Genomic DNA, 26,302 nt, shown 5'->3' on the forward strand with positions numbered 1-26,302 from the left:
GCATGCAGATACAAGACGACAGGGAAGGATGACCCACCCTTTGGTCAACTTCATCTTCTTTATTAGCTAGTTTAGTGCTTTCCAAATGACTAAATTCAATTTTATTTCACTGAAAATGTATATGGGGAATTTTTCCATGTTAGAGTTGCTGTGGACTAGGTGTAGGTTTGAGGAAGAGGGAAAGGAAATGGGGTAGTAGTGAAGTAGAGTTAGAGAAGAAAGAAGTGGTTGGTTATCTCTCAGGTGGAGATAAAGTTGACAAGTAAGTTGTAAATTATGAGAGAAGGAACTTCAGCCAGTTAAGTGCAGGTTCTTGTATTCTAGTTAATTTATCTGTAATTACATAAATTATCACATGAACTCCTAAATTTAGTGTATTTTGAAGTGTAGCAGTAAATTAATGTGAAAGATGATTGTGAACATTTTTCATGTTATAAGAGGAATCCTGAATATTGAGTAAGTTATAGGTGCCAAAGTAACTGTTAAATATTCCTTTCATACAATACAATATAGTTTGCAAAGCACTTTCATGTATATTTGCTCATTTGCTCACTTGTTCCTTACAGTATCCTGGAGAGTTAAGAAGAGCAGATTGTAAATGTGACAGAGAAGCCAGGACTGACTCAAAATCACAAAGCTAAGAGGTGGCAGATCTGGAACTTTAAGCTAGATCTTCTGATGAACCCAGCACTCTTTCTATGAGAAGGATGTAGTGGATTGAATAGTATACCCTGAAAAATCATGTGTACCCAGAATCTCAGAATGTGACCTTATTTGGAAGTAGAGTCTTTGCAGATGTAATTAGTTAAGAATCTCTAGATGAACTCATTCTGGTTTTAGGGTGGCCCCTAAATCCATTGACTAGAGTCCTTGTAAGAGAGGAGGAGACCCAGAGACACACAGAGAAGACCATGTGAAAACAAAGGTAGAGATAGGATTTAGTCTACTGCAAGCCAAGGAATACCTGGGGCTACCAAAAGTTGGAGATTTTAATTATATTAGAAATGTTCTTTTCTGTAAAGCTTTCCAACTTGTGTGGGAAAATACACTTTCTATTTTATTAATTTATTCAAAAGGAGGAATGTTAAAAAAATTCTCTTAAGATTTGATCAACTGTTACCCTGGTATTAATTAACCTTAATAAAAATGGCTTCATTGTTTCCTTTGAAGGGCTCCCTGGTGTCATAACAGATTTAGTACAACTAGCTGTCCTTGAGTTATATTATTCCATTTACATACAAATAATCCAGATCAGGGATAAGTAGGTCCCAATGTGTCTTGGGCAATAATGAATTCACCTCTGAAATTAGGTCAAGTTTGTTTTTGCTGCCTTTCAGACTCTGCTTGACTTTTTCTTCTCTTTATGTAAACGTATGAAGATAACTAGATGGTATATACTTGTTTATAGGTAAGATTAAATTTTAGGTGATCCTCCATATTCACAATAAGACGACAAAATAAGTGTTTTTAGTCAACTTGAATATGTAAACTTTTCAGTGTTGATAAAATAGTGAAATGTCTACTTAAAATATTTGATTCGTAAATTTAGTTATTCATCTCCACTTTAAATTATTTATCATTGACTTAGAAATATTTTCTTTTCCACTTTCATTTTATGAATCAATATATTTTCAAACTGTTCACATGAATTTTCAATAACAATATCTTTATCATCACTAGAACATGTTTTTGAGATATGGAATTGTTTCCCAAGGCATATTATCTTTATTTTGTAATACATTATTTTAGATTTAGTATTTTAAAAATCCAAGCATGGTGATATCACTGAAATTGAATCTCATGTGATAAGTACCTATTCATATAATATTAGGAGATTCCTTTTTTCTCTCCTGTCTTAAAGATAAAGATTAATGTTCTCCATATCACAGCCATTTACTGTATCGCTTTATAAGAGTTATCTACATAGGCTCATTTACATTAATAACATTCAGTACTTTCAATTAGGAGGTCATAACTCCAGGGATATTGACTAACTATATATTAAATTTGTCTATGTCCCCCTTTTCTTTAAATTGTATCTGGCAGATAATTTCTCTAGTCATTTGAAACTAGCATTGCCTGAAGCAGTTTAACTCTAATGTTTTACACAAACAGTATTTTGCTATTTAAAATAAAGTAATTGAGCCGGGTGTGGTGGCTCACAAGGTGGCTCATGCCTGTAATCCTAGCATTCTGTGAGGCTAAGGTGGGAGGATAGCTTGAACTCAAGAGTTTGAGACCAGCCTCAACAAGAGTGAGACCCTGTCAAGAAAGAAAGAGAGAAAGGAGAGAGTAATTGAGAAAATGCTTCTTAAAAAGGAAGCTTTATTAAGGATTACTTTTTTTAAGAGTAATGATTGTGGAAAAGAAAAACAACAATGCTTTATATTTATTTGGACATATACAGGATAAGCTTATCTTCTTCCCACATCTGCTGTTGAGGCCACTAATAACCCATGGCATATTCTTATAGCATAGCATTTTTAAGTAGGGATCTGTTCTTTGTGATGGAATAGTTTTTTTTTCTTTTGCATTTATTAGACCAGGTTAATCACCTTGATGACATTTTTGCTACTGACTGGAGGTCAGGAGAAGAAATTTAGATATTATTCAAAGTATAGAACCAGTTGAAATAAATATACAAAAAAGAGAGTCCCAGAGGAGCAAGAGAAGAACCAACAGGTAAGGCACGTGAGGAAGTGGCAGACACTAGAAAGGAACATTAAAGAGTCAGGAGTTGGTCAGAGTTTCATGTTATGGAATCCAAAATTTCTATGAGAATATTTAATCATAGAAAGTTATCAATGTTGGCCCTACATTTTGGATATATCAAAAACATGTTTGAAAAGGTAATGCCTTATTCTAAATCATTTGCAATTATTATATCAAATGTAAATTGCTAATCTGTACTTGTACTCCGGGTGTATGAAATAAGATGATGCATGGAACTACCTTCTGGAAAAATTGGTATATTTATTGTTCTGAATCCATTTTGGGCCCATGTTTCTATTGATAAAACTTTAAAATTTATAAAATTTTATTTTTGTTTTCAGAAAAGGTATATTTGATGAATACAGCCAAATAACCAGTCTTGTTACAGAGGAAATAGTGAATGTCCATAAAGAGATTCAAATGTCGGTTGAACAGATAGATCCTAGTACAGAATACAATAATTTCATAGATGTTCACAGGTATGATATTTTCATTCCTCTTTAAGGAGTTATGATAATATTATTTTTCCATCATATAATAGTTAATCAAATTAAAATACATATTTAGGAGCTTATGAGGACATGGGATATTTCAGACTTATTTCTCTGCTTTTATCTCAAAGTCTTTTCTTGATGAAAACAAATTTATATAATTATATTTAAAAATTTGTCAGTTAGTAGTATATCATTGCCTAAATCCATATTTAGTCCTTGAAATTCTATTTCCTTTTTAACATTTATATAATAAGAATGCTATCACTTTTTATGTGTATTAAACTTTATGGTATACCAATTACTTTTCATGACTGCACCTTTATAATCATTATAACTGTGACAAGAATAAACCAGGGTAATATCTGCATTCTACAACTGAGGAAACTAGGGCTCAAGTTACATGCCTAGAGTTTAATTTGATTTTTGCTATTTGTGTTTACTTTGTTAACATAATTTTGGGGAAGAACAGATATTCTGCCTTTGGCATATACTAAAATATATTGTGATAGCATTTTCATATTGATCAAAATTATTTGGCATGCTTTACTAGAACAACGACTGCTAAAGAACAAGAAATTGAGTTTGATACTTCCTTATTAGAAGAAAATGAAAATCTTCAGGCAAATGAGATCATGTGGAATAATTTAACAGCAGAAAGTTTGCAAGTAATGTAAGTATTTAGAAAGTCTGAACAGTTTAAATATTAATGTTATTGTTGATTTATAGTTATACTTTATCATATTTAAAATTCCAAATCTTTTTTTATAAGTAATGAAAAGTGAATTACATTTTTGGGTCAGAGTGACATGATTTGAGATATATGTTAATTTTACTTATTATCGTCACTAATTTTGGTAATTCTGAAGATTAGAGTTCTGTATAATGTTATATTAATTTGCCCAATATTGCTAATATTTACATTGGAATAATGCTTTATTCTCTTTAAAATTTACTATTTTTTATCTCATTTAATCTTCAAAACTTATTAGAAGAACCATTTTGGAAATGAGGACACTGAATGTTAGAGATAAGAGTGTCATTGATGTCAGAGTGTTTAGTACAAAAATTTGACTTTTTATTGAGTTCTTTTCTTTTGAAACATGAATGTCTTCTATTATAGGCAATTACATTAGTTTCTTCACCTTTTTTTGTGTGTTGCATACAATTTTAAGGGAATTTTGAGAAATCTTAATGTGTTTTTAGTACTTTTCAAACAGTAAAGGCAATTAATAGTTTATTTTTGAATTTAGAAAACATAAAGTGCTTTAAATATTTAACCTATCTCCTGATTTTGTTCGGGAGCAATGCATTGAAACATTTATTAATGAGTATCATCGTGTGTGCTTATCTTTGTGTCAGAACCACAGCTAGAAGTGATTATGCATTCATTTCTCCTAAATATTGAACTTATCTCACTTATTGGAATTTTACCCGAAATAACTCAGCCAAAAGTCCCTAGGTAATATAATTAAACAATTTCCTTTCTATTGTTCAGTAACATTGTAGTAGTACAGATGATTAGCTATATATAGTAGGGTGCTGGGTCTAGCTCTTAGAAAGGGATTTGGAATGTATAAAGCTAGTCAGATAGGATTGAAGAAACTAACAAATGCTTGCCCACAAATCACTTGTACAAGACAAAGGCTTAATAATTATGGTGGAATGACAACTGATGAGAGAGGAATGGAGGTATAGGATTACCCTGCCTTAGAGTGCTTTTTCCTAGCAGTCATATTGGGATTCTTAAAGCTGTTCCCCAAGTTTCTGATGCCCTCCAAAGGAGTCTCACTTTGACTATTGTTTTAATTTTCTCTAAACCAGCAGTTCACATCCAGGGCGATTTTATATTCTAGGGGATATTCAACAATATGTGAAGACATTAGCCATACATGCTGCTAAACATCCTCCAGTTTACAGGACAGCCTACTACAACAGACAGCTATCTGTTGAAAATATCGGTAGTGTTGAGGTTGAGAAACTCTGCTCTAAACAACAGAGTTGAATGTATGACACAAAATAGATGTCACAGTATCTCAGTTGCTGTACAGAGAGACTTTCCATTTCTCAATTCATGTGCTGCTTGGTGAAGGAATGTGAATAGATTATGCCCGGGTTTTGTTATCACTATATTGTTCCCAAATAACTTATTCACTTATTTATTGAATATGTTTAATGTGTATAAGGTTGTAAGGGTTAATACCCTCAGAGGTTTATAGTGAAATTGATCAATATATTATAATAAACACCAAAAAGAATGAGCTTATTCATATTGGAGTATACTGTGGTAAAATGAATAATATTAATAGCTGTCTGTTATAACCTTATATAAAATCAGAAATTTTGTCACTAGAGAAGAGTTTGCTTACTTTCAGGGTATAATTTATAACAAAATTAGTTATGCTCATAAATCTTTGTTTCTTACTGTAATGAACCAATGAACAAAAATGTAATAAAGATAGATAATGTGATAGAAGATTTAATTGCTTATATCTTATTTAGATAAAACTTTAGTCACATTTCATTGAGTAATGTTTGTATTCAGGATATGAGTTCAAGATTAGGGTTTCCTCAAGGATTTTATTTCAAGAAAGAGTTATTCAGTTATGTCTTTTGGTACTTGGCCTTGTATTTTTTGAATATGAGAATTAGAAAAATCTTACTTTTTATCATAATACTAGAGCTTTAAAGTTAAACTAATATCTTTTCTTTGATGAAGCATTAAAATTATTAATTTAGTTGTTGATTGTGTCAAAATATTATTCTAATAGAAGTGAAAGAAACAAATGAACAGGTAGTTCCTGGAAAAATAAATGCAAATTACCAATAATCCTGTGAAAAGATATTCTTTGTTGACAATTAGAGAAATATAAATTAAAAAGAAAGAGACTATTTCACCTCCTTGTTTGGCAGAGATTAAATAATTTGATAATACCCAGTGTTGTGTAAGGTATGGAAAAATATGCCCTCTTATAAAGTGCTGGCACATAGGTAAATTGATATAACCTCTTAGGAGGATAATTTGGCAAATTATCATTCTTTGCCAAATTTTCTTTGTGAAACTGGACAGATTACTTAGCTCTTTTATGATAGAAATCAAGTATTATGATGTATGCATGACAAAGTTACTGTCTTTATCCAGCTGAATATGTACCACAAAGACTTTTATCATAATCTCATTATTTATTTATCAACCATATTTTAAAAGGTATACCTTAAACTCAATCATTTATAGACTGTTTATTTCCTATTTATAGGAAAATATTTTGCATAGTATTTCACCTTGTGGTTGAGGGCTATTTTTCAGTCTCTGATAACGTCTACCACTGGACATCTGAGACTGTGCCCTACACATCACATGTACTTTTAGGTTGTATTACCTTTAGACTTAAATCTGAGGCTGCTTCCTTTGTCTGTATTATCTATAACCTCTCTCTTTCCCTACCAACACCCCTCTCCTATTTCCTCTATCTTAGATCTGCCTTCTTTGCCAGATGCTAGAAAAGATGCTATATACAGTTCTTTATGCCAGTTTGATGCTATTTTGGTTACTATGGCCTTGTAGTATAATTTGAAGTCTGGTAATGTGATGCCTTCAGATTTGGTCTTTTTGCTTAAGATTGCTTGGGCCATGCAGGCTCTTTTTTGGTTCCAAATGAAGCTTAGGATGATTTTTTCTAAATCTGTGAAATGCAACATTGGTATTTTGATGGGGATTCATAAATCACTTTGGGTAGTAGGGACATTTTAATGATAATGATTCTGCCAGTACATGAACAAAGAATGTTTTTCATTTGTCTGTGTCCTTCATGATTTCTTTATTTTTTTATTTTTTTTATTTGAGTGTATTATGGGGGTACAAGTGTTAAGGTTACTTATATTGCCCATGCTGCCCTCCCTCCTCGAGTAAGAGCTTCAAGCATATCCATCCCCCAAACATTGCACATCTTACTCGTTGTGGTTGTATACACCCATCCCCTCCTCCTCCCTCCTACCCTCCCGACACCCGATAAATGTTACTCCTATATGTCCAGGTGTTGATTCATTAATACCAATTTGCTGATGAGCACATGTGGTGCTGGTTTTTCCATTCTTGAGATACTTCACTTAGTAGAATGGGTTCCAGCTGAATCCAGGAATATACAAGATGTGCTATATCACCATTGTTTCTTAAAGCTGAGTAGTATTCCATGGTATACATATACCACATTTTATTAATCCACTCATGAATTGATGGGCACTTGGGTTGTTTCCATATCTTTGCAGTTGTGAATTGTGCTGCTGTAAACATTCGAGTGCATGTGTCTTTTTCATAAAGTGACTTTTGATCTTTTGGGTAGATGCCCAGTAGTGGAATTGCTGGATCAAATGGTAGATCTACTTGTATCGCTTTTAGGTATCTCCATATTGCTTCCCACAGAGGCTGAACTAGTTTGCAGTCCCACCAGCAGTGTAGGAGTGTTCCTTTCTCTGAGCATCCACACCAGCATTTGTTGTTTGGGGACTTTTTGATAAAGGCCATTCTCACTGGAGTTAAGTGATATCTCATTGTGGCTTTGATTTGCATTTCCCTGATGATTAGAGATGTAGAATATTTTTTCATATGTTTGTTGGCCATTATTCTGTCTTCTTTTGAGAAGTTTCTGTTCATGTCCTTTGCCCATTTTTTGATAGGGGTGTTTGATTTTTTTTTTGCTGATTTTCCTGAGTTCTATATAGATTCTAGTTATCAGCCTTTTATCAGATGTGTAGCTTGCAAAAATTTTCTCCCATTCTGTGGATTGTCTATTTGCTCTCTTGACAGTTTCTTTGGCTGTGCAGAAGCTTTTTAATTTGATCAGATCCCATTTGTTTATTTTTGTTGCTGTTGTGATTGCCTTTGGGGTCTTCTTCATAAATTCTTTGCCTAGGCCAATGTCTAGAAGAGTATTTCCAACATTTTTCTCTAGAATTCTAATAGTTTCACACCTAAGGTTCAAGTCTGTTACCCAGCATGAGTTGATCTTTGTGAGAGGTGAAAGGTGTGGGTCTTGTTTCAGTCTTCTACATGTGGCTATCCAGTTTTCCCAGCACCATTTATTGATAAAGATTCTTTTCCCCAGTGTATGTTTTTGTCTGCTTTGTTGAAGATTAGTTGGCTATATGAGGATGGTTTTATATCTGTTTTCTCTGTTCTGTTCCACTGGTCAATGTCCCTGTTCTTGTGCCAGTAAAACGCTGTTTTAATGACTATAGCCTTGTAGTATAGTTTGAAGTCTGATAAATTGATACCTCCTATTTTGTTTTTATTGCCTAGGATTGATTTTGCTATACGGGGTCTTCTCTGGTTCCTTATTTTTTTCTATATCTGTGAAGAATGATGATGGTATTTTGATAGGTATTGCGTTGACTCTGTAGGTCACTTTGGGTAGTATAGACATTTTAACAATGTTGATTCTCTGGACCGATGAGCATAATATATTCTTCCATCTGTTTACATCCTCTGCTATTTCCTTCTTCAGTGTTTCATGGTTCTTCCTGTAGAGGTCTTTTACCTCCTTAGTTAAATATATTCCAAGGTACTTTATTTTGTTTGTTGCTATTTTGAAGGGAATTGAGTCTTTGATTTGGTTCTCACTTTTACTGTTGTTGGCTAATATGAATGCCTCTGATTTATGTGTAGGGATTTTGTATCCTGAGATTTTACCAAATTCATTTATCAGATGAAGGAGTCTCATGGTTGAATCCTTGGGGTTTTCTATGTATAATATCATGTCATCAGCAAAGAGTGAGAGTTTGATCTCTTCTGCTCCCATTTGGATGCCCTTAATTCTGCTCTCTTGTCTGATTGCTGTAGCAAGGACTTCCAACACTATGTTGAACAGAAGTGGAGATAGTGGGCAACCTTGTCTTGTTCCAGTTCTAAATGGGAATGCTTTCAGTTTTTCCCCACTCAGTATAATATTGGATGTAGGTTTGTCATATATGGCTTGTATCATTTTTAGGTAAGCCCCGTCTATGCCTATTTTGTTGAGTGTTCTTATCATAAAAGGGTGTTGAATTTTGTCAAATGCTTTCTCTGTGTCTATTGAGAGGATCATATGGTCTTTGTTTTTGCTTCTGTTTATATGGTAAATTACATTTATAGATTTGCGTATGTTGAACCATCCCTGCATCCCTGGGATGAAGCCCACTTGGTTGTGATGAATTATTTTCTTGACAAGCACCTGGATTCGATTGGCTAGGATTTTGTTGAGAATTTTTGCATCTATATTCATAAGGGATATTGGTCTGTAGTTTTCTTTTTTTGTTGCATTCTTTCCTGGTTTTGGTATCAGGGTTATGTTCGCTTCATAAAATGTGTTGTGGAGAATTCCATCCGTCTCAATGTTGTGGAATAATTTTTGCAGGATAGGTACCAGTTCTTCTTTGTAGGTGTGGTAAAATTCAGGTGTGAAACCATCTGGTCCAGGACTTTTCTTTATAGGGAGGTTTTTTTATTGCTGTTTCAATTTCAGTACTTGATATTGGTCTGTTCAGGAATTTTATTTCTTCCTGGTTGAGCCTAGGGAGGCTGTGTGTTTCTAAGAAATTGTCCATTTCCTCCACATTTTCCAGTTTGTGTACATAGAGATTTTTGTAGTATTCATAAAGAATATCTTGTATCTTGGTGGCATCAGTTGTAATTTTTCCTTTATTGTTCCTGATGGAGCTTATGAGAGATTTTTCTTTTCTGATTTTCATTATTCTAGCCAATGGTGTGTCAATTTTGTTTATTTTTTCAAAGAACCAAAGTTTTGTTTTACTAATCTTCTGTATAGTTTCTCTGTTGTCAATTTTGTTTAGTTCTGATTTGATCTTAATGATATCACTTCTTCTGCTGGGTTTGGGGTTGATCTGGTCTTCTTTTTCCAGCTCTTTGAGACGATTCATTAGGTTGTCTATTTGTGATCTTTTCGACTTTTGGATATAGGCATTTATGGAAATAAACTTTCCTCTCAGGACTGCTTTAGCTATGTCCCACAGGTTTTGGTAACTTGTGTCACCTTTGTCGTTTAGTTCACAGAATCTTTTGATTTCCATCTTGATTTCCTTGTTTATGGAGTGATCATTCAGCAGAAGGTTGTTTAGTTTCCATGACTTTGTGTCGAAATGAGGACTCCTGTTAGGATTGATTTCTACATTTGTTCCATCGTGGTCTGAAAAGATACACGGTACAATTTCTATTTTTTTAAATTGTTTGAGACATGCTTTGTGTCCTAGGATATGGTCAATCTTAGAGAATGACCCATGAGCTGATGAGAAGAATGTATATTCAGTGGTTTTGGGGTGGAATATCCTGTAAATGTCAGTCAGGCCCATTTGTTCTAGGGTTCTGGTTACGTCCATTATTTCTTTGTTGATTTTCTGTTTGGAGGATCTGTCCTGTGCTGTCAGTGGGGTGTTAAAGTCTCCAACTATTATGGGGTTGTTGTTTATCCATTTGTTTAGATCAAGTAGAGTTTGATTTATGAATCTGGGTTCACCAAGGTTGGGTACATATATATTTAGAATTGTTATGTCTTCTTGTTGAACTGTACCCTTCACCATTATATAGTGACCTTCTTTGTCTTTTATTACTTTTGTTGATTTAAAAACTAAGTTATCTGTAATCAGCACCACCACGCCAGCTTTCTTTCAGCTTCCCTTTGCTTGAAATATTGTTCTCCACTCCTTTATCTTTAGTCTATATGTGTCCTTGCAGGTTAGATGTGTTTCCTGAAGGCAGCAGATACTTGGCTTGTGTTTTTTTTTATCCATTTGGCCAGCCTATGTCTCTTGAGTGGGGAGTTCAAGCCATTCACATTTATTGAGATAACTGAAAGGTGGGGAAGATTTCTGTTCATTATGTTGGGTTGAACTTTGTTGCTCTGTTTTCTCTCTTGAGCCATTGTAGTGTATGTGCTTTGATCTTTAGCTTTGAGTAGATTTACATTCGTGAGTGTTTATTGTGCTGATCCATGGGTAACACTGTTTTGAGTACTTCTTGAAGGGCTGGTCTTGTCTTGGTGAGTTCCCTCAGTCTTTGCTTATTTGAGAATGTCTTGATTTCTGCTTCATCTACAAAACTTAGTTTTGCAGGGAATAAGATTCTAGGCTGGGCATTGTTCTCTTTCAGAAGAGTGAGAATGGGGCCCTAGTCTCTCCTTGCTTGTAAAGTCTCAGTAGAGAAGTCTGGTGTTATTTGGATTGGCTTTCCCTTGTATGTTACTTGCTTCTTTCATCTTATAGCTCTTAGAAGGGCCTCTTTAGTTGATATTTTGGTCAGTCTGATGACTGCGTGTCGTGACGTCTTCTTGTTTGCATTGAGTCTCCCAGGGGTCCTCTGAGCTTCTTGAACTTGTATATCGAGATTTTGAGCAAGGCCTGGGAAATTTTCCTCTATTATATCTTCAACTAGCTTGTCCAACCCTTGTGTGTGTCTTCTTCCCCTTCTGGTAACCGTATGACCCTCACATTAGGTTTCTTCACATAATCCCACATCTCTTGTAGGCTTTGCTCTTTTCTCTTGTTTCTCTGCTCTATCTCTGTGACTGATTTATTTAATTGGAGGGTGTTATCTTCAATCTCTGAGATTCTTTCTTCTGTTTGATCTACCCTGTTCTTGAGACTTTCCACTGTATTTTGTAGTTCCCTGAATTGATTCTTCATTTCCAGGAGTTCGGTTAAACTTTTCTTCATTGTATCGATTTCTTTTTTTTTTTTTTTTTTTTTTTGAGACAGAGTCTCACTTTGTTGTCCAGGCTAGAGTGAGTGCCGTGGCGTCAGCCTAGCTCACAGCAACCCCACACTCCTGGGCTCAAGCGATCCTCCTGCCTCAGCCTCCCGAGTAGCTGGGACTACAGGCATGTGCCACCATGCCCGGCTAATTTTTTTTTTTTATATATATATCAGTTGGCCAATTAATTTCTTTCTATTTATAGTAGAGACGGGGTCTCGCTCTTGCTCAGGCTGGTTTTGAACTCCTGACCTTGAGCAATCCGCCCGCCTCGGCCTCCCAAGAGCTAGGATTACAGGCGTGAGCCACAGCGCCCGGCCCATTGTATCGATTTCTTAGGGAACTTTTGTTCCAGGTCCTGGAGGCTTTTTGTGGTTTCTTTGAGTTGTTCTTGTAGGTTCTTGAATTTTCTTATGATTTACATTTGGAATTCCTCTTCTGTCATTTTGGTTGCCTGATTTTGTTTGGTGTTCGTTTCTAGGGGGCTCGTGCTCCACTTTTGGGGGTGTGCTTTCCATTTGGTTCTTCATATTCCCGGAGTTCCTTCGCTGATTTCTTCCCATGTCAATCAGTTGTTGCTTCTTTCCTTTAGGTTTTTGTTTGGGTATTCACATGCCTTGTTTAGTTTCTGAGCTGGTAGGTGGTGTCTGTTGGCGAGATTCGACCACTCTCTGCATAATGAGTCAGTAGGTGCTGTGAAAAGGGTGTGCAGGATGTCCTTCTTGTCAGTAGGTGGCGCTTGCTTGGAGGAACAGGCTATGCTGTTATTTTAGTGACCTGTTATCAGCTCTTGTTCCTCTAGAGAGGCACTCTAGTGCCTCCGGTGGTCGGTTGGGCTCTGGGACTTCCAGGTGTGTCCTTTTCTCCTTCTCAGTGAGGGCTGGTCTGGGAGTGAGTCTGGGCAGAGCTGGGTTGGGTAAGCCTGCCCTCAGGCACCACCAATGCTATTAGCAGGAGTCAAAGTTCTGTTCTCTGCTTCCAGGAAAACTATCAGGGAGGGGCTGGAATGGCCCTGCTCAGTCAGAAAATCTGTGTGTGGGATGGGGCTGTCTGAGACCCGCAGTCTGGAGTGGGCCTTGCTTCTTTCCACTGTCCCCAATTCCACGGCTACTCCTGGGCCTCTGCCAGCAGGCCAGACCTCACACTGGGCCTCCCCTGGCTGCGATGCCGGCTGGGAAGTTTCCTGCGCAGGAACGTCACCTGGGCTGGACACACGGCCTCCCTTTGGGAGGAGAGTTGCCCTCTAGGGCGGCGATTTGCTCCTGAAGGCACACACACCTCAGTAGGCTGTTAGCATATATTCCTTCTGTGTCCCAGGCAATGTGAGACCTGGGTGCACGGGATCTGGTCTGCAGGTCTGACCCCTGGGCCCCAGAGTTCAAATTATATCCCCACCAGGGAGAGGAGTGCCAATCTCTATTCACCCACGGGTAGCCCAAGTTGGGTCTATGTCTCTCAGCCTCGGAGTCTGCCCTGTTCTCCTGGTATCACTGTGCCAGCAGCACCTTGGAGGGCTGGCAGGTAGGGAGCTCACTGTCTGAGTTCCCCTCAGTCAGCTGTAGGGCCCCAAAGGGGAAGGTCCCATTTCCTATAAGTGCCTCCGCCTGGTGGCCATATTATCTCTCTCAGCAGCTGGCGATAGGGTCAGGGCAGGGGAGAATGAGGCAATATGGTGCCTGCTATGCGGCTCGGGTCTGTGCACAAGGAATTGCCCTGCCAGAGTTGGGAGCCTGGTGCTTTGTCTGCTACAGGCTTACCGCTCACTGGTAGTGGCCATCTTTGGGCTGGTGTCTGCCGGTCTCTCCACCCGCTGGGGAGCCCACCAGCAGTCCGAGATGCAAGGGAGGGGAGAGTTAATGGCTCCACATAACCTTGCTGCTGGTCTCCAGGCTGCTCCGGAGGTCTCTGCTTCCAGTTCTCCTCCGCAACCTCCTCCCGTGGAGTCTCCCGTGGTATTAGGTACCCCTCCTTCTGATCCTCATCTGATATATGCTTGTCTTCTTGCTTCTTTCTTCTGCTTTCTGCTAGAATCTGTCTTTTCTGCAGAGACACTCTGTCTGGCGGTGTTTCTTGTCTGCCATCTTGATTGTGAGCCATGATTTATTTCAACAGTGTTTTGTAGTTCTTCTTGTAGAGATCTTTCATCTCCTTGGTTAAGTATATTCCTAGGTATTTTATTTTCTTTGTAGCTATTGTGAATATAAGGTATATATAATTTTTGAATCCTTGATTTGACTTTCAGCTTGACTGTTATTAGTATATAGAAATGCTACTGATTGATGTACATTGATTTTGTCGCCTGATACTTTGCTGAATTTATTTTTCAATTCTAGAAGTCTTTAGGGTTTTCTAGATACATGATCATATCATCAGCAAACAGGGATAGTTTGATCTCCTCTTTCATGTTTTAGATGCTCTTTATTTCTGTCTGTTACCTGATTGTTATGGCTGGGACTTTCAATACTATATTTAATAGAAATGGTAACATTGGGCATCCTTGTTTTGTTACAGTTCTTAAGGGGAATATTTTCAACTTTTTCCCAGTTAGTATAATGTTATTTATGGGCTTGTCATATATGACTTTTATAATTTTGAGATATATTCTTACTCTCCCTAGTTTGTTAAGGATTTTTATCATGAAAGGGTATTGGATTTCAACAAATGCTTTTTCTGCATCTATTTAGATGATTATTTGGTCTTTAAGTATTAATTTCGTGTATTAAATTGTCTTCAAATTGATATTACTACTAAAGCATTATTATAATATGTGAAAATAGAAATAGCTTACCATCAATTTTAACTGCCACACAGCTGAGCCTCACTTTTTTTTCTCTAAAATAATTCTAATAATGTCTATCTCATAAGATTGTTGTAAAGATTAATTGAGATAATATATGAAATAATACTAGTTACCTTTTGTTAGTGTTATAGTGCCAGTCATTATATATACATTGGTTCATTTGATCCTCAAAACAATGCTATGAGACAGCTGTTACTGTACTAAAATTAAAAATGAGAAAATAAATTCAGTAAGCTTAAGAATTTGCCCAGGTTCTCAGATAAAATGTGGCAAAGCCAGAATGTGAGTTTGTTTGAAAACAAAAAGCATGGTCTTTTCACTATACATTTTTCCTCAGACATGGCATGTATTTGTTTAATTTTGTTCTCTTTTTTTACTTTCTGTCTCTATTTCTCTTTTTCTATGTGATGAAATAATATTCTCTAGACTAGCGTTCCCAAGAATACTTACTGTGATTATTAAAATATTCATTTTTGCCACTAGCCAGCCACATGTTGCTGTTTAGCACTTGAAATGTAACTAATGCAACCAAGGAACTGAAATTTTAATTTAATTTAAATCAAATTATGTGGCTACTGTTTTGAACATCACAACCTTAGAAGATGTATAAATGCTTTTTAGGTATGTATAAAGTGAATGTAATTAACCTATTGATTGATACTGAGGAAACTGTTCATTCTAGGTTGAAAACTTTAGCAGAAGAACTTATGCAGACACAGCAGATGCTTTTAAATAAGGAAGAGGCTGTCCTGGAACTAGAGAAGAGAATTGAAGAATCTTCTAAGACCTGTGAAAAAAAGTCCGAGTGAGTAAAAGAAAAACAATTTGAAGAAAGTTTTATTGATATAATTTTACGGAAATATTTCAGTTATATGGTATTATGGATATAACATTTCTGGAAACTGAAATTTTCATTTTAAGTATAAAACTTTATATAATCAAGTGTATTTCCAGGACTCTAGAAAAATTATTCTGTGGTTTCTTAAATATAGTATCCTCAGGCAAAATGATTCTGCATTTTTATAAATATACCATCCTGATCATGTGTCTCAATATTTTAATAGATTGAACTATTTTCCAGAAATCCTTTGTTAAAGGCCTGTCTCTATTTTCTCATATCCATTTTTTATCAGGCCCATTATAAAGTCCTCTGTTAAGAAAGTAGCAGAGAAATACCACCTAGAAATTGACTCTACTGTGTTAAAAGGAAGCAAACAGACTGAAAAATAGAAAGTAGATAAAAATCACTCTGAGATTTGCAGTGCTATTTTTGTCTTGCTGAATTATAGATTTGTAAATATATTGCTGAGTCCTCTGACATTACTTGCCTTGGGTATACTCTTGTTTTTTTTACTGATTTCATTATGCTTTCTGCTGCTTCAAAATTTAACCTTTTATCTTAAATTAAAATTTCTAATTTGAGTTTGGTAATTGTTTGCACCTATGACGGTGGTTGCTGGTATGGCTTTTCTAATCCTGACTAGATCATATGAATTTCTTGCTGTCATATTCTTACAACTGGCTTGATTTATCAAGACTCTCAAGGAATTTGTGATGTATGAGATTTCTGTGTTCTATACTTGCTCTTACTTTCTGCACTTTTCAGATATTTTCTACTTCTCTCAAATCTCTGATCTCCTTATCTCCTTTATCATAGTCAGCAGATGGACTTCTACATTCTAGAAAATATTAGAAGCATTAGGTGCCAACTCCCTCATTTTCTGTGACTAGAAATCCAAATCCACTGATGCTTGCATCCATTCTCCCATTCTCTTTCATTATTTCTGTAGAGGAACTGTTTCTTGTCCTAAGTCCATTGCTTGTGCCTGCTTTTTATATCCTGTCATCTCTTACTTTCCTAGAAATTTTACATTATTTATATTATGTTCACCTTTTCTTCTTAACTGGGTCCTTGTGCTCACTTTTTAAATATATTATTGCTTAAGTCTTGACTCCTAAAAACAATCTCCAGCCTCTCCACCCACACCAAATAATTCTTTTTTAGTCTCCATATTTCCTCCAATACTATCTTTGTCTTCTGTTTTCTTGGTCAAACTTGTTCTAAGACTGATTATGCTCACTCATTTTTCTCACCTCCCACTTAGTTTTCAAGGCCCATATATCTTTTAAGATATAGGTATCTCTAAGATTACTGATGACTGCTACATTTCCAGGTAAATTTGGCAACTGTCTCATTTGAACTCTTAATATAATACAAGTGTCCCCAAAGTTGCCATACATAGGGAAAATGGGTTAAGCTATGTATTGGTTTCCATTTTCCCTATGTATAGCAACTTTTGGGACACCCTGTATTATGTGACTTTGCTGACCTTCTTTTTCCTTGGCCTTTGAAAGTCAAAATCTCAGATCTTACTCCTCTCTCTCTGGCCACTCCTTTGCAGATTCATTCTCCTCTGCCCAGCCAATCCATTTTAGAGTTACTGAAGCCATGACCCTAGGCTATGTCATTTCCCTCTCTGAACACTCTACCTAGATGATCTCCTGAAGATGACCCATTTATTACTGTCACTCAGACTTCTCTTGTGTACTGTATGGCCACGTAGTCATTTGCCTACTGGACATGCTTCTTTAGATGTCTTAGAAGTACCCTAAATTCCTCATGTCTAAGGCTGAATTAAAAATCTCAATACAACTCAACCCAACTCAGCCTAACCTAGTTACACTCTTAGTATTCCTTATTTCAGTGAAGGCAACAAACTATTCTATTATGCCACACAGAATATTAGGAGTCCTACTTTTCTTGTTTATACTATAGCTCTTATTATAACTTAGTATTAAATTTCTGTCCTACTCAGTTTGGTCTGCTGTAACAAAGTACCATAGACTAGGTGACTTATAAAGGACAGAAATTTATTTCTTACAGTTCTGCAGTTTGTAAGTCTGAAATGAGGTTGCCAGCATAGTTGGATTCATGTGAGGACCCTCTTCCAGTCTGCAGGCTGCTTTATTCTTGTATCCTCTTATAGGATAGGATGAGAGAGCTCTCTGGGATCCCTTTTATAAGGGCACTAATCCTATTCATCCTATGTGGCTCCACTCATAAAAGCTAATTACTTCCCTAAGGCCCTTACCTCCTAATAGCATTACCTTGGTTGGCGGGGGTGGGAGTGGGGCATGGGGAGGGTGGAGTGTTGTGTTAGGATTTTAACATTTGAATTTTGGTGGCACACGTTTAGTCTCTTGCAATATCATATTGAAATCAATGAGCCTTTTAAAGATGAGAACAGGAAAATGTGAGTTTTCTGGGCATTTCTAGAATAAATCTTGAAAATTTCAGTATTGTGTCAGCTGATGATTCTATTTGATAAAATAAAACTTATTAACAATTGCACATATAAAATTAAGGAAAATAATTAGCTTTTGCTTTTCTCTATTTGTGAACGAATCTCTTCACGTATTTACAAATGACACAGTGGCTCTACTTTTTATAGTTTTATAAATGCACACATTGAAAATGACTCATTTAAAAATTTAGTGGATATAAAGAAAGACAATAGAATATTTTGACCTCTCACCAGGATGTCTGTTGTTGGAGGATGTTGTCTTTAAGGGCTCCCTTAATCTAGAAGTTATGACATTCTTTGAGTTTTTGGCAAGTTTTCTTGACTCAAATCTTTTCCTCTCTTTTCATCTACATAATTAGTATAATCCATGTTCTTCCACCTGTTTATATTTATCAGGATATGAGAATGGGCGTAAGAAGAATGGGGCTTGAAGGGTGGTGGATATATGGAAAGTAGTATTTCCTGAGATCTTATTCTGTGCCAATTATGCTCAGATAATTATGCTGGATATTTTATATATATGAACTCATTGCTTACTATCTTACTTGCCTTCTGTGTGATTGCCTATATTTTATTTATAGGGCTTTGAGAGTTTAGATAACTTACCTAAAATCACATAGCTAGTAAGTGCTAGAAAATGCATTTCCTAACCTCCATAGCTTCCGTCTTTTTGATCATAGCATTTGCTGGATTTTAGGATTTGAATAGCATTCTTAGGAGAATAAGTTAGAAGGGGTAGGTATGTTAAGCTATTCGGGGGATGAGTCCTGTTTAACCCAAATTCTGTTACCTTTTGTTACCATGCAGTTTTTATTGTTAGCTTCAGGGCATAATTGGAAAATGTTAAGTATATTTATATAACTAAAGTAATCGCTAATTCTCATTAATTCAGACATTGGTAGGGTTGAAGTTTGCCTTTGAATTATATGTTAAAATATTTTGTTAAACGAATAGTCTGAAAGGATAGAGTATGTTTGCATTTTAATTCTTTAATATTTCTAGAGCATTTCCTTTTTGTGTGTGCATGTGTATATATCTATACGTATATGCTTAAATATATATATATAGTTAAAAGCAATTTTTATCCAGATTGAATAATAGCCATAGAATTATCTTTACTTTGTAACACTGTTAGTTTCATATACTGTGTTACTTGAAAGTAATCAACACAGTAAAGCTACATTTCTCCATAAATATCAGAAATGTTCTATATTAAATATTCATATTCTTAAATTATTTTTAAATTAATGGAATTATACTGAATTTTTACTATTTTTCTATTAAAATTATACATTACTCATCCCGTCAAAACATACTAAGGGACTAAAATAAAATCCTTTAAATTTGAATTTAATATAAATGTCTCTCAAACATCTTCTAATAATAATGAAAAAATAAATTTTATGAGAAATAATTAGATAGCTTTGATTCCTATAGTTGAATAATATGAAATAAAAAATAAACTTTAAGAATAGCTTTTACGTGATATTAGGTTCACACTAACAAGAGTAGAGTTGGAGTTTACTTTAAGTAATATGTAGATCTTGGTTGAAATGTAGCTTCAACCAAATGTAGCTTCAAAATCATTGCAGAATTTTATTTAAAAAGATAGAATGAAACAAATAAAACCAACCACTTGAGATGGTATGTTTTTAATATAACACAAAGTATCAGTCTAACATACATGCTTTTACTCAATTCTAAGCATATTTATTCAAATAAAAATATCCATCTTTTTCTGATTTATGGTACTTGACCACTGCATTAGAAAATAGTTTATGGGAAAATACACCAAGCATATATTATTTATGACTCAGTGGCATAAAGAACTAGTGATATTACTGTTGGATTGAATGCTTAGTTTGATTTCCAAAAAGTAAATGATTATTCAATTTTGTACTGTTTCAACTTGTTTTATACCATTCTCACTTAGTATTTAAAAATAATTTATATGTTTAAAATCATAACTCTTTGAGCCATGCAGAATCTCAAGAAATCATTTGATTCAACCTTCTTGCCTTTCAAAATATGACATCTGAGGTCCAGAAATTTTAAGAGATTTGCAAAATGTCATATCTAATTTCTGGTAAAGGTAAGATTTAAACCATCTAGAATAGTGTTCTAGTCTCCAAATTTCAGTACCCATCTTTCTTATTTTCTTTGGCTCAGAAATTTTTTATTATGTGTATTACAAAAAATGTGCTACAAAAATAGGGAATTCATGCAACAGTTAGTGATTGCACATCTACTAGCTGCTGTGAATACAGTGAGAGGTAAGACATATATTGTCATATGTCTAATGAATCTTAAACTTTTGTGAGGAGACCAATATAAAATTTTTAAAAAATTCCAATTGTGATAATTGCTATGAAAGAATGAGATAAAGGTTCAGATAGAAGATAGCAGAGGTACACCTACTTAAGATAGATGGTCAGGGGTCTCCTAGGAGATGGACAGAAGATGCCTTGCATGTGAAGAGTACAAGGAAAGAGTGTTCAGAGATAGGGAGTAGCATATGCAAAAGTCCTGATTGCTTCCATGTTTTAAATTTATTTATGGCTTCCTATGCATCTAGTATTATGTAACTATTCATTTACTATAATTTTCTACTTATTAAAAAATATATACCTTTTTTGCTCAAGGGTGTTATAAATGTAAAATAATTGTTTAGCATGTTGTATAGTTATAACAGCAGTACTGTTTTTTTAGTAATTATTGTACATGTTAGTATATGTGAAATTATAATGTCATTATACGTAAGGGCTCAGTGGGATTAATTGGAAGAAGTTAATTTTGCTCATTGATTTCATGTTCAGAAATGTTGACTTTAAAAAGTTAGGACTAGAGGTATAGCTCCTCTGCAAGTCTCATTGTCATTAAAAACCGCTAAACTCAGACCTAGGAAATTCACATTTTAACCTTATTCTTGGTATTAGGGTAGTGTCTTAGAGTGTCTAAGTGATTGCCACAATACAATAGGTACTTACAACCCCTGAAGGAAAGTAGAAATGGCCTTTCCCCAAAATGGGTATTTAGGAACCCAAGACATATGAGATGATAAAATCCTCTCACCTCACCAGAGGAAGCATAATGTATAGTAGCAGCAGTGATATATATTTTTTAATTAATTTTTAATCTTGAGATAATTATAGATTGATATGTAGTTATAAGATATAATACAGAGAGATCTCATGTAACCTATATTGTTTCTCCCAATGGTAACATCTTGAAGTACTAAAATGATATCATAGCCCAGATATTGACATTGATGCAGTTAACATACAGAATACTTTAATCACTGCAAGGATCCTTCATGCTGCACTTTTATAGCCATACTTCCTACTGTCCTCCTACCCTCTTCTTAACCCCTGGCAACCATTAGTCTGTTCTCCATTTCTACAGTCTTATTTTTTCAAGAATATTATATAAATGGAGTCACACTGCATGTAACCTTTTAGGATTGTTTTTTTATACTCAGCATAATTCTCTGTAGATTCATCCAGCTACTTTCATTCCCTTTTACTGTTTGTTGAGTACTGCAGTATTCCATGGTATGAATATTAGTTTCCTAGGGCTGCCATAGTAAAATGCCACAAACTGGGTGGCTTAAAACAGCTCACCATCCTGGAGGCCAAAAGTCTGGAACAAGTTGTTGGCAGTGTTGAGTCCTTCTAAGGACTCTGAAGGAGAATCTGTTTCATGCCTGTCTCCCAGCTTCTGGTGATGGCTGTCAGTCCTTGAATTCCTTGGTTTATAGACACATCACTCCACTCTCTACCTCCGTCTTCATATGGTGCTCTTCCTGTGTGTCTCTTCTCTGTATCTAAATTTCGCTTTTTATAAGGACAACAGTCATATAGATTAACCATCCATCCTACTCCAGTGTGACCTCATCTTAACTAGTTACATCTGTACTAACACTATTTCCAAATAAGGTCACATTCTGAGATCTCAGGAGTTAGAACTTGAAAATATCTTTTTAGGGAATATATTTCAACCCATAAGATATGGGTATATCACAGTTTGTTTAATCATTCATTCTTTGAATGACACTGATTTGTTTCCAACTTTGTGATTTTGGTGGAAGGTTGGGGAGGGGCAGACTTAGGAGTTGTGAAGAAGAAAACCTCAGGAAACTTTAAATAAATAGTGGATGTAATCTTTTCCAGGACCTGGTTCTTACAATTTTATGTTCATAAAAGTTACTATTTTAAAATAAACTTTTTTCTCAAGAGATTACTGAGGTATCAAAAATGCCAATTAATTATTAAAATGGAGTTACCAATTAATAAGCAACCAGCATGAATTTATCAGGAAATCTGCATAGATTTTGAACATAGGTTACAAACTTTTGAATGATGACTATGTAAATGACAACCACCATTTCTTAAATTCTAGTAGGGATAATGGTCTGTCTTCTGGACATTGCAGGTCTATTAAAAGTATTCTTACTCATTAGTTCTACTTTTTCCCAACTTCACTCTGTTCTTTACTATTTTGTTAGAACACTCACCTGATTCTCAATATAATATAATTGAGGTGATTACAGCTTTTTTATAGCAGTCACTGAGGTTGTACTGTGTTCAGTTAGATTGGAACTTAGTTTCCAAAATATTGATTAACTTTATCTGCCTGATCTGGTAAAAAGTAAAAAATATATTGATTAATATCATATTTATAAATAAATCTCTGCATGGGTTACTTCTGTTTATAAATATCATTTCAATTTATGTTGAGCCTTATACATTTTAATTTAAGAAGATAACATTTTCTGGCCTTATTTTCTAATTGTGAAGCTTTTCCTAATTTATAATCTATTTTCTTTCATATTAATAACTTTCAGCAATGCATTGCACAGTTCTTTTAAGATATTATTATAATCTATAGGAGCGGTGTTTTCAGAGGTGTTCCTACCACTGCTACCTACTACTACTACCTGGTTACTATTGGCTTTAATGTGGGTGAATTAGTTTGAAATTACCCTTGGTGGCAGTCTCCAAAGGGTAAAAAGTCACAATAATGCAATGTATGGCCTGTGTCATTCTCTAAAGGAGGGATGGGAATGTCTTCTGTCTTTGTATTGGTGATACTGAAAATACTTGGAAACTTATGTTTTGCTCATTCCCTCAATCACATCTGAGCCCTTAGTCCTTGTCGTAACAGCTTTTCCTGACTCTAAGCACATACCCCTCACAACATACACACAAGTTTTGTGCCCAGTCACCTTGATTTGATTTATTTTGCCCTAGGCACAGATTTGACCCTAGCTATATTGCCTGTGAGATACGAATTAAATTTAAGATTCTTTTTCTGTCATTTTAGTTCATTTTGGCCCTACACTTCTAGACTTAAGTATATGTACTCTTTGAGGTATATGATTTAGCTATAAAAGAAAATGAGTACCATAGATAATAAGTTTGAAAGCATCTTGAATTTGGCTTTTACTTCCAAATATTGCCTTCTATTTTGTTAATTCTAACATTTAATAAATATTGTGATGACTTAAAATCTGTTTAGTTTTATATTTTTCATTCCCCTGAAAGATTCTTACAAAGAGGAAATTGAAAACAAAAGCATAATGTGCATATATATGGTTTCCTGTAATGTCTTTACTTGTTAAAGAAGTTGAAATAATTTATATTTAATTTATTTTCTTTTAGTATTGTGCTTCTGCTAAGCCAAAAACAGACACTTGAAGAATTGAAACAGTCAGTCCAGCAACTGAGATGCACGGAGGCAAAGTTTGCAGCACAGAAGGAATTACTAGAGCAAAAAGTGCAAGAAAATGATGGGAAAGAGCCACCTCCAGTAGTAAATTATGAAGAAGATGCCCGATCAGTTACATCTATGGTAAGCTGAAGAGTAATCCAATGAGAAACTTGAAAGTGTAGTGTCTAGGTAATAAGTGAATACAAAAATTAATTCCAGTTTGCTATAACAAATTATTGCTCTTGTTAACATGCAGGTCCTATTAAACTTGTTTGTAAATGCAAAATAGACTTGTCAGTCACCTCAGGTCACCTGGAGAGCACTTTCAGGAACCACCTGTAGAGTCAGAGGAAAAAGTTCTTCTCTTGCCTTCAAAACTGAAAAGAAAGACTGCAGTTGTTTTTATTCCTGGGAGACAGCAGGAAGGTAGGGTGTTATTCTTAAGATAGAAGTAAGACATAAGGAGAAAGCTACTTATTAACTATTTTCTTGGTAAGAATAGTAGACTCTTATACTTACCTGAGATTTGGTGGTATGTTTATTGTTTTTACAATACAGAATATTTATTTAGTTTAAAATTTTTTTTTCCATGAATATCCTTAAAACTACAATAAAACTATAATAAAATAAACTACAATAAAATTTCAAATTTACCAACTTGAAATTCAGCTTTATTTGATAGTTTCAACTGTTTAAAAATGCCTAGTATAAACTAACTCTCTCTTTCACTGTGATTCTTTCTTTCCTCTACCTATTTGTCTATGTTGGTGGTTTTCACTGAGGGGCCACTTTACAGCCCAGGGGACATTTGACAATGTCTCCAAACATTTTTTGATTGTCACAACTGCTGGGTACTCTTGGTGTCTAGTGGGTAGAGGTCAGTGATGCAGTAAACATCTTACAGTGAGCAGAGTAGCCCCTCCCCTCACACTCCCTCCAAAAAATCATCCAGCCCCAAATTTCTAAAGTGCCAAGATTGAAAAAGTCTGAGCTATATCCTTGGCTTTTGCTGTGAGTAGTTGGATATTGTCCATAGATGGAGCGATTATAATTAATGATGCTGATATTTTAGTAATTTTTAGGTACTGTGTTTCTAAATATTACAATTTGATTGTTAAATGGATTCAAATGTCTCTGTGGGGGAAGAAAGGTTGTATCTAAAAGTGTGATTAATGTAGAAATGACAATGAAGTATTTAAACTATTGTGGTTATTGCTATTTTTCTTATTAATTGAGCCATACTAATGTTCACATTACTTTGTGAATTATGATTCCATGCTCTCATTTACTGTCCTACCTATAAGGATCTTAGCATACGTACCAAGGACCCTGTTAAATTCTCTTTCTTGCTTTATGATTCTTGATAACTATCTGCCATACACATTCTTTTAGAGGAACTTATGAAATTTTTTTCCCTTTGCTTGACATTTGAATATCTTATCTAGTAACTCTTTTGTTCTCTGAATGTGGTTTATTATATTTCCCTATCTTCATATAGATGTGTAATTGGTTAGTTAAAGGCTTGACTTAGTGGAAGATTGGTTAAAACTGGCTGTCTAATTATTTTAGTAATTTTACATGCAGATAAGTTATGTTGGCATTATGATGGTAGAATAAAAGATAGTTATTCAAGTTGTTAGATGATAGCAATCCCTGTTTGATAACTCTGATTAAAAATCTTGCTTTTCAATTTAAAATATGATAGTTCATTAATTCTTATTTTATTAAGAATTTGCAATCATTTGGAGTTTAATCTTTCATAATCATTGAAGAAAAGCTTTGTTCAACAAATAAATTGAATAAATAATGTTTCAGAGAGGATGTATAATACAGTTTAAAAGAACAAATTACTTTCTGGCACCTTCAGGCTTTTCTCTGGTACCCATTTATTAAATGGAGATAATAACTTGTGCATTTTTGAAGAATGATATTGCATATTTCATTTTATACAATTTATTTTAAACAGTTGAAATACTAATTACAAGTTTTATCTATTTATTGAAGCAATGCCTTTAATAAGGCTTCAAGGACGTTTTACAAAAGAATACTATACTATATGTAGTTTAAAGTAATAAATTAATATTTTGCATATCAGACAGGACAGCCCTTAAATTGATGCCAATTTATGAGATTTTTATAGTATTTTTTTCAGAGCAAGTAGAAATAGTTGCAATGTACAGTTCTTAAAACTTAATATTTCCAAAAATCAGTGAAATCTTTGCATTATTCAGGTTTTTCAATTAATAATTATTACTTTTGGTTTACTTGAAAATAGTAAAAATGTTAAAGCTTTAAACAATTTTTTCTCAAATGATAGTTTAAGCATTGCTTTATGAATAGTATCACAAGGAAAGCCTTGAATTAACATAAGCAGTTCTATTGGTATTTCTTCTTTATAAATTTCATCTTTACAAATGGTATAAAATTTTAGTAGAAGAAATTTGGTTGAATAATGGAATATTTGGAAGAATATAAGCTATGATATCGTGGAAAATTGTGAAAACTTGGCCTCAGCATTTTTTTTAAGAGTAGGAGAGAAAATGAACTA

General features: G+C 34.7%; 1 protein-coding gene across 5 annotated transcripts in view; it reads left to right on the forward strand.

Moving 5' to 3' along the window:
- The window catches only part of FER (FER tyrosine kinase), a 382,557-nt gene that overhangs the window by 96,493 nt on the left and 259,762 nt on the right, over window positions 1-26,302 (forward strand). For 3 of the 5 annotated variants that reach the window (XM_012790246.3, XM_012790244.3, XM_012790243.3), the window contains 4 exons: window positions 3,054-3,191; window positions 3,757-3,876; window positions 15,423-15,545; window positions 23,706-23,895. In XM_012790246.3, coding sequence (XP_012645700.1) covers window positions 3,054-3,191; window positions 3,757-3,876; window positions 15,423-15,545; window positions 23,706-23,895 — 571 coding nt within the window. Of the gene's footprint in view, window positions 1-1,626; window positions 2,683-3,053; window positions 3,192-3,756; window positions 3,881-15,422; window positions 15,546-23,705; window positions 23,896-26,302 lie in introns of those variants that run through there. The other 2 variants (XM_076008261.1, XM_012790249.3) reach the window with 2 other exon arrangements.

This window comes from Microcebus murinus, chromosome 11, assembly GCF_040939455.1.
Source record: "Microcebus murinus isolate Inina chromosome 11, M.murinus_Inina_mat1.0, whole genome shotgun sequence".
Classification (NCBI taxonomy): domain Eukaryota; kingdom Metazoa; phylum Chordata; class Mammalia; order Primates; family Cheirogaleidae; genus Microcebus; species Microcebus murinus.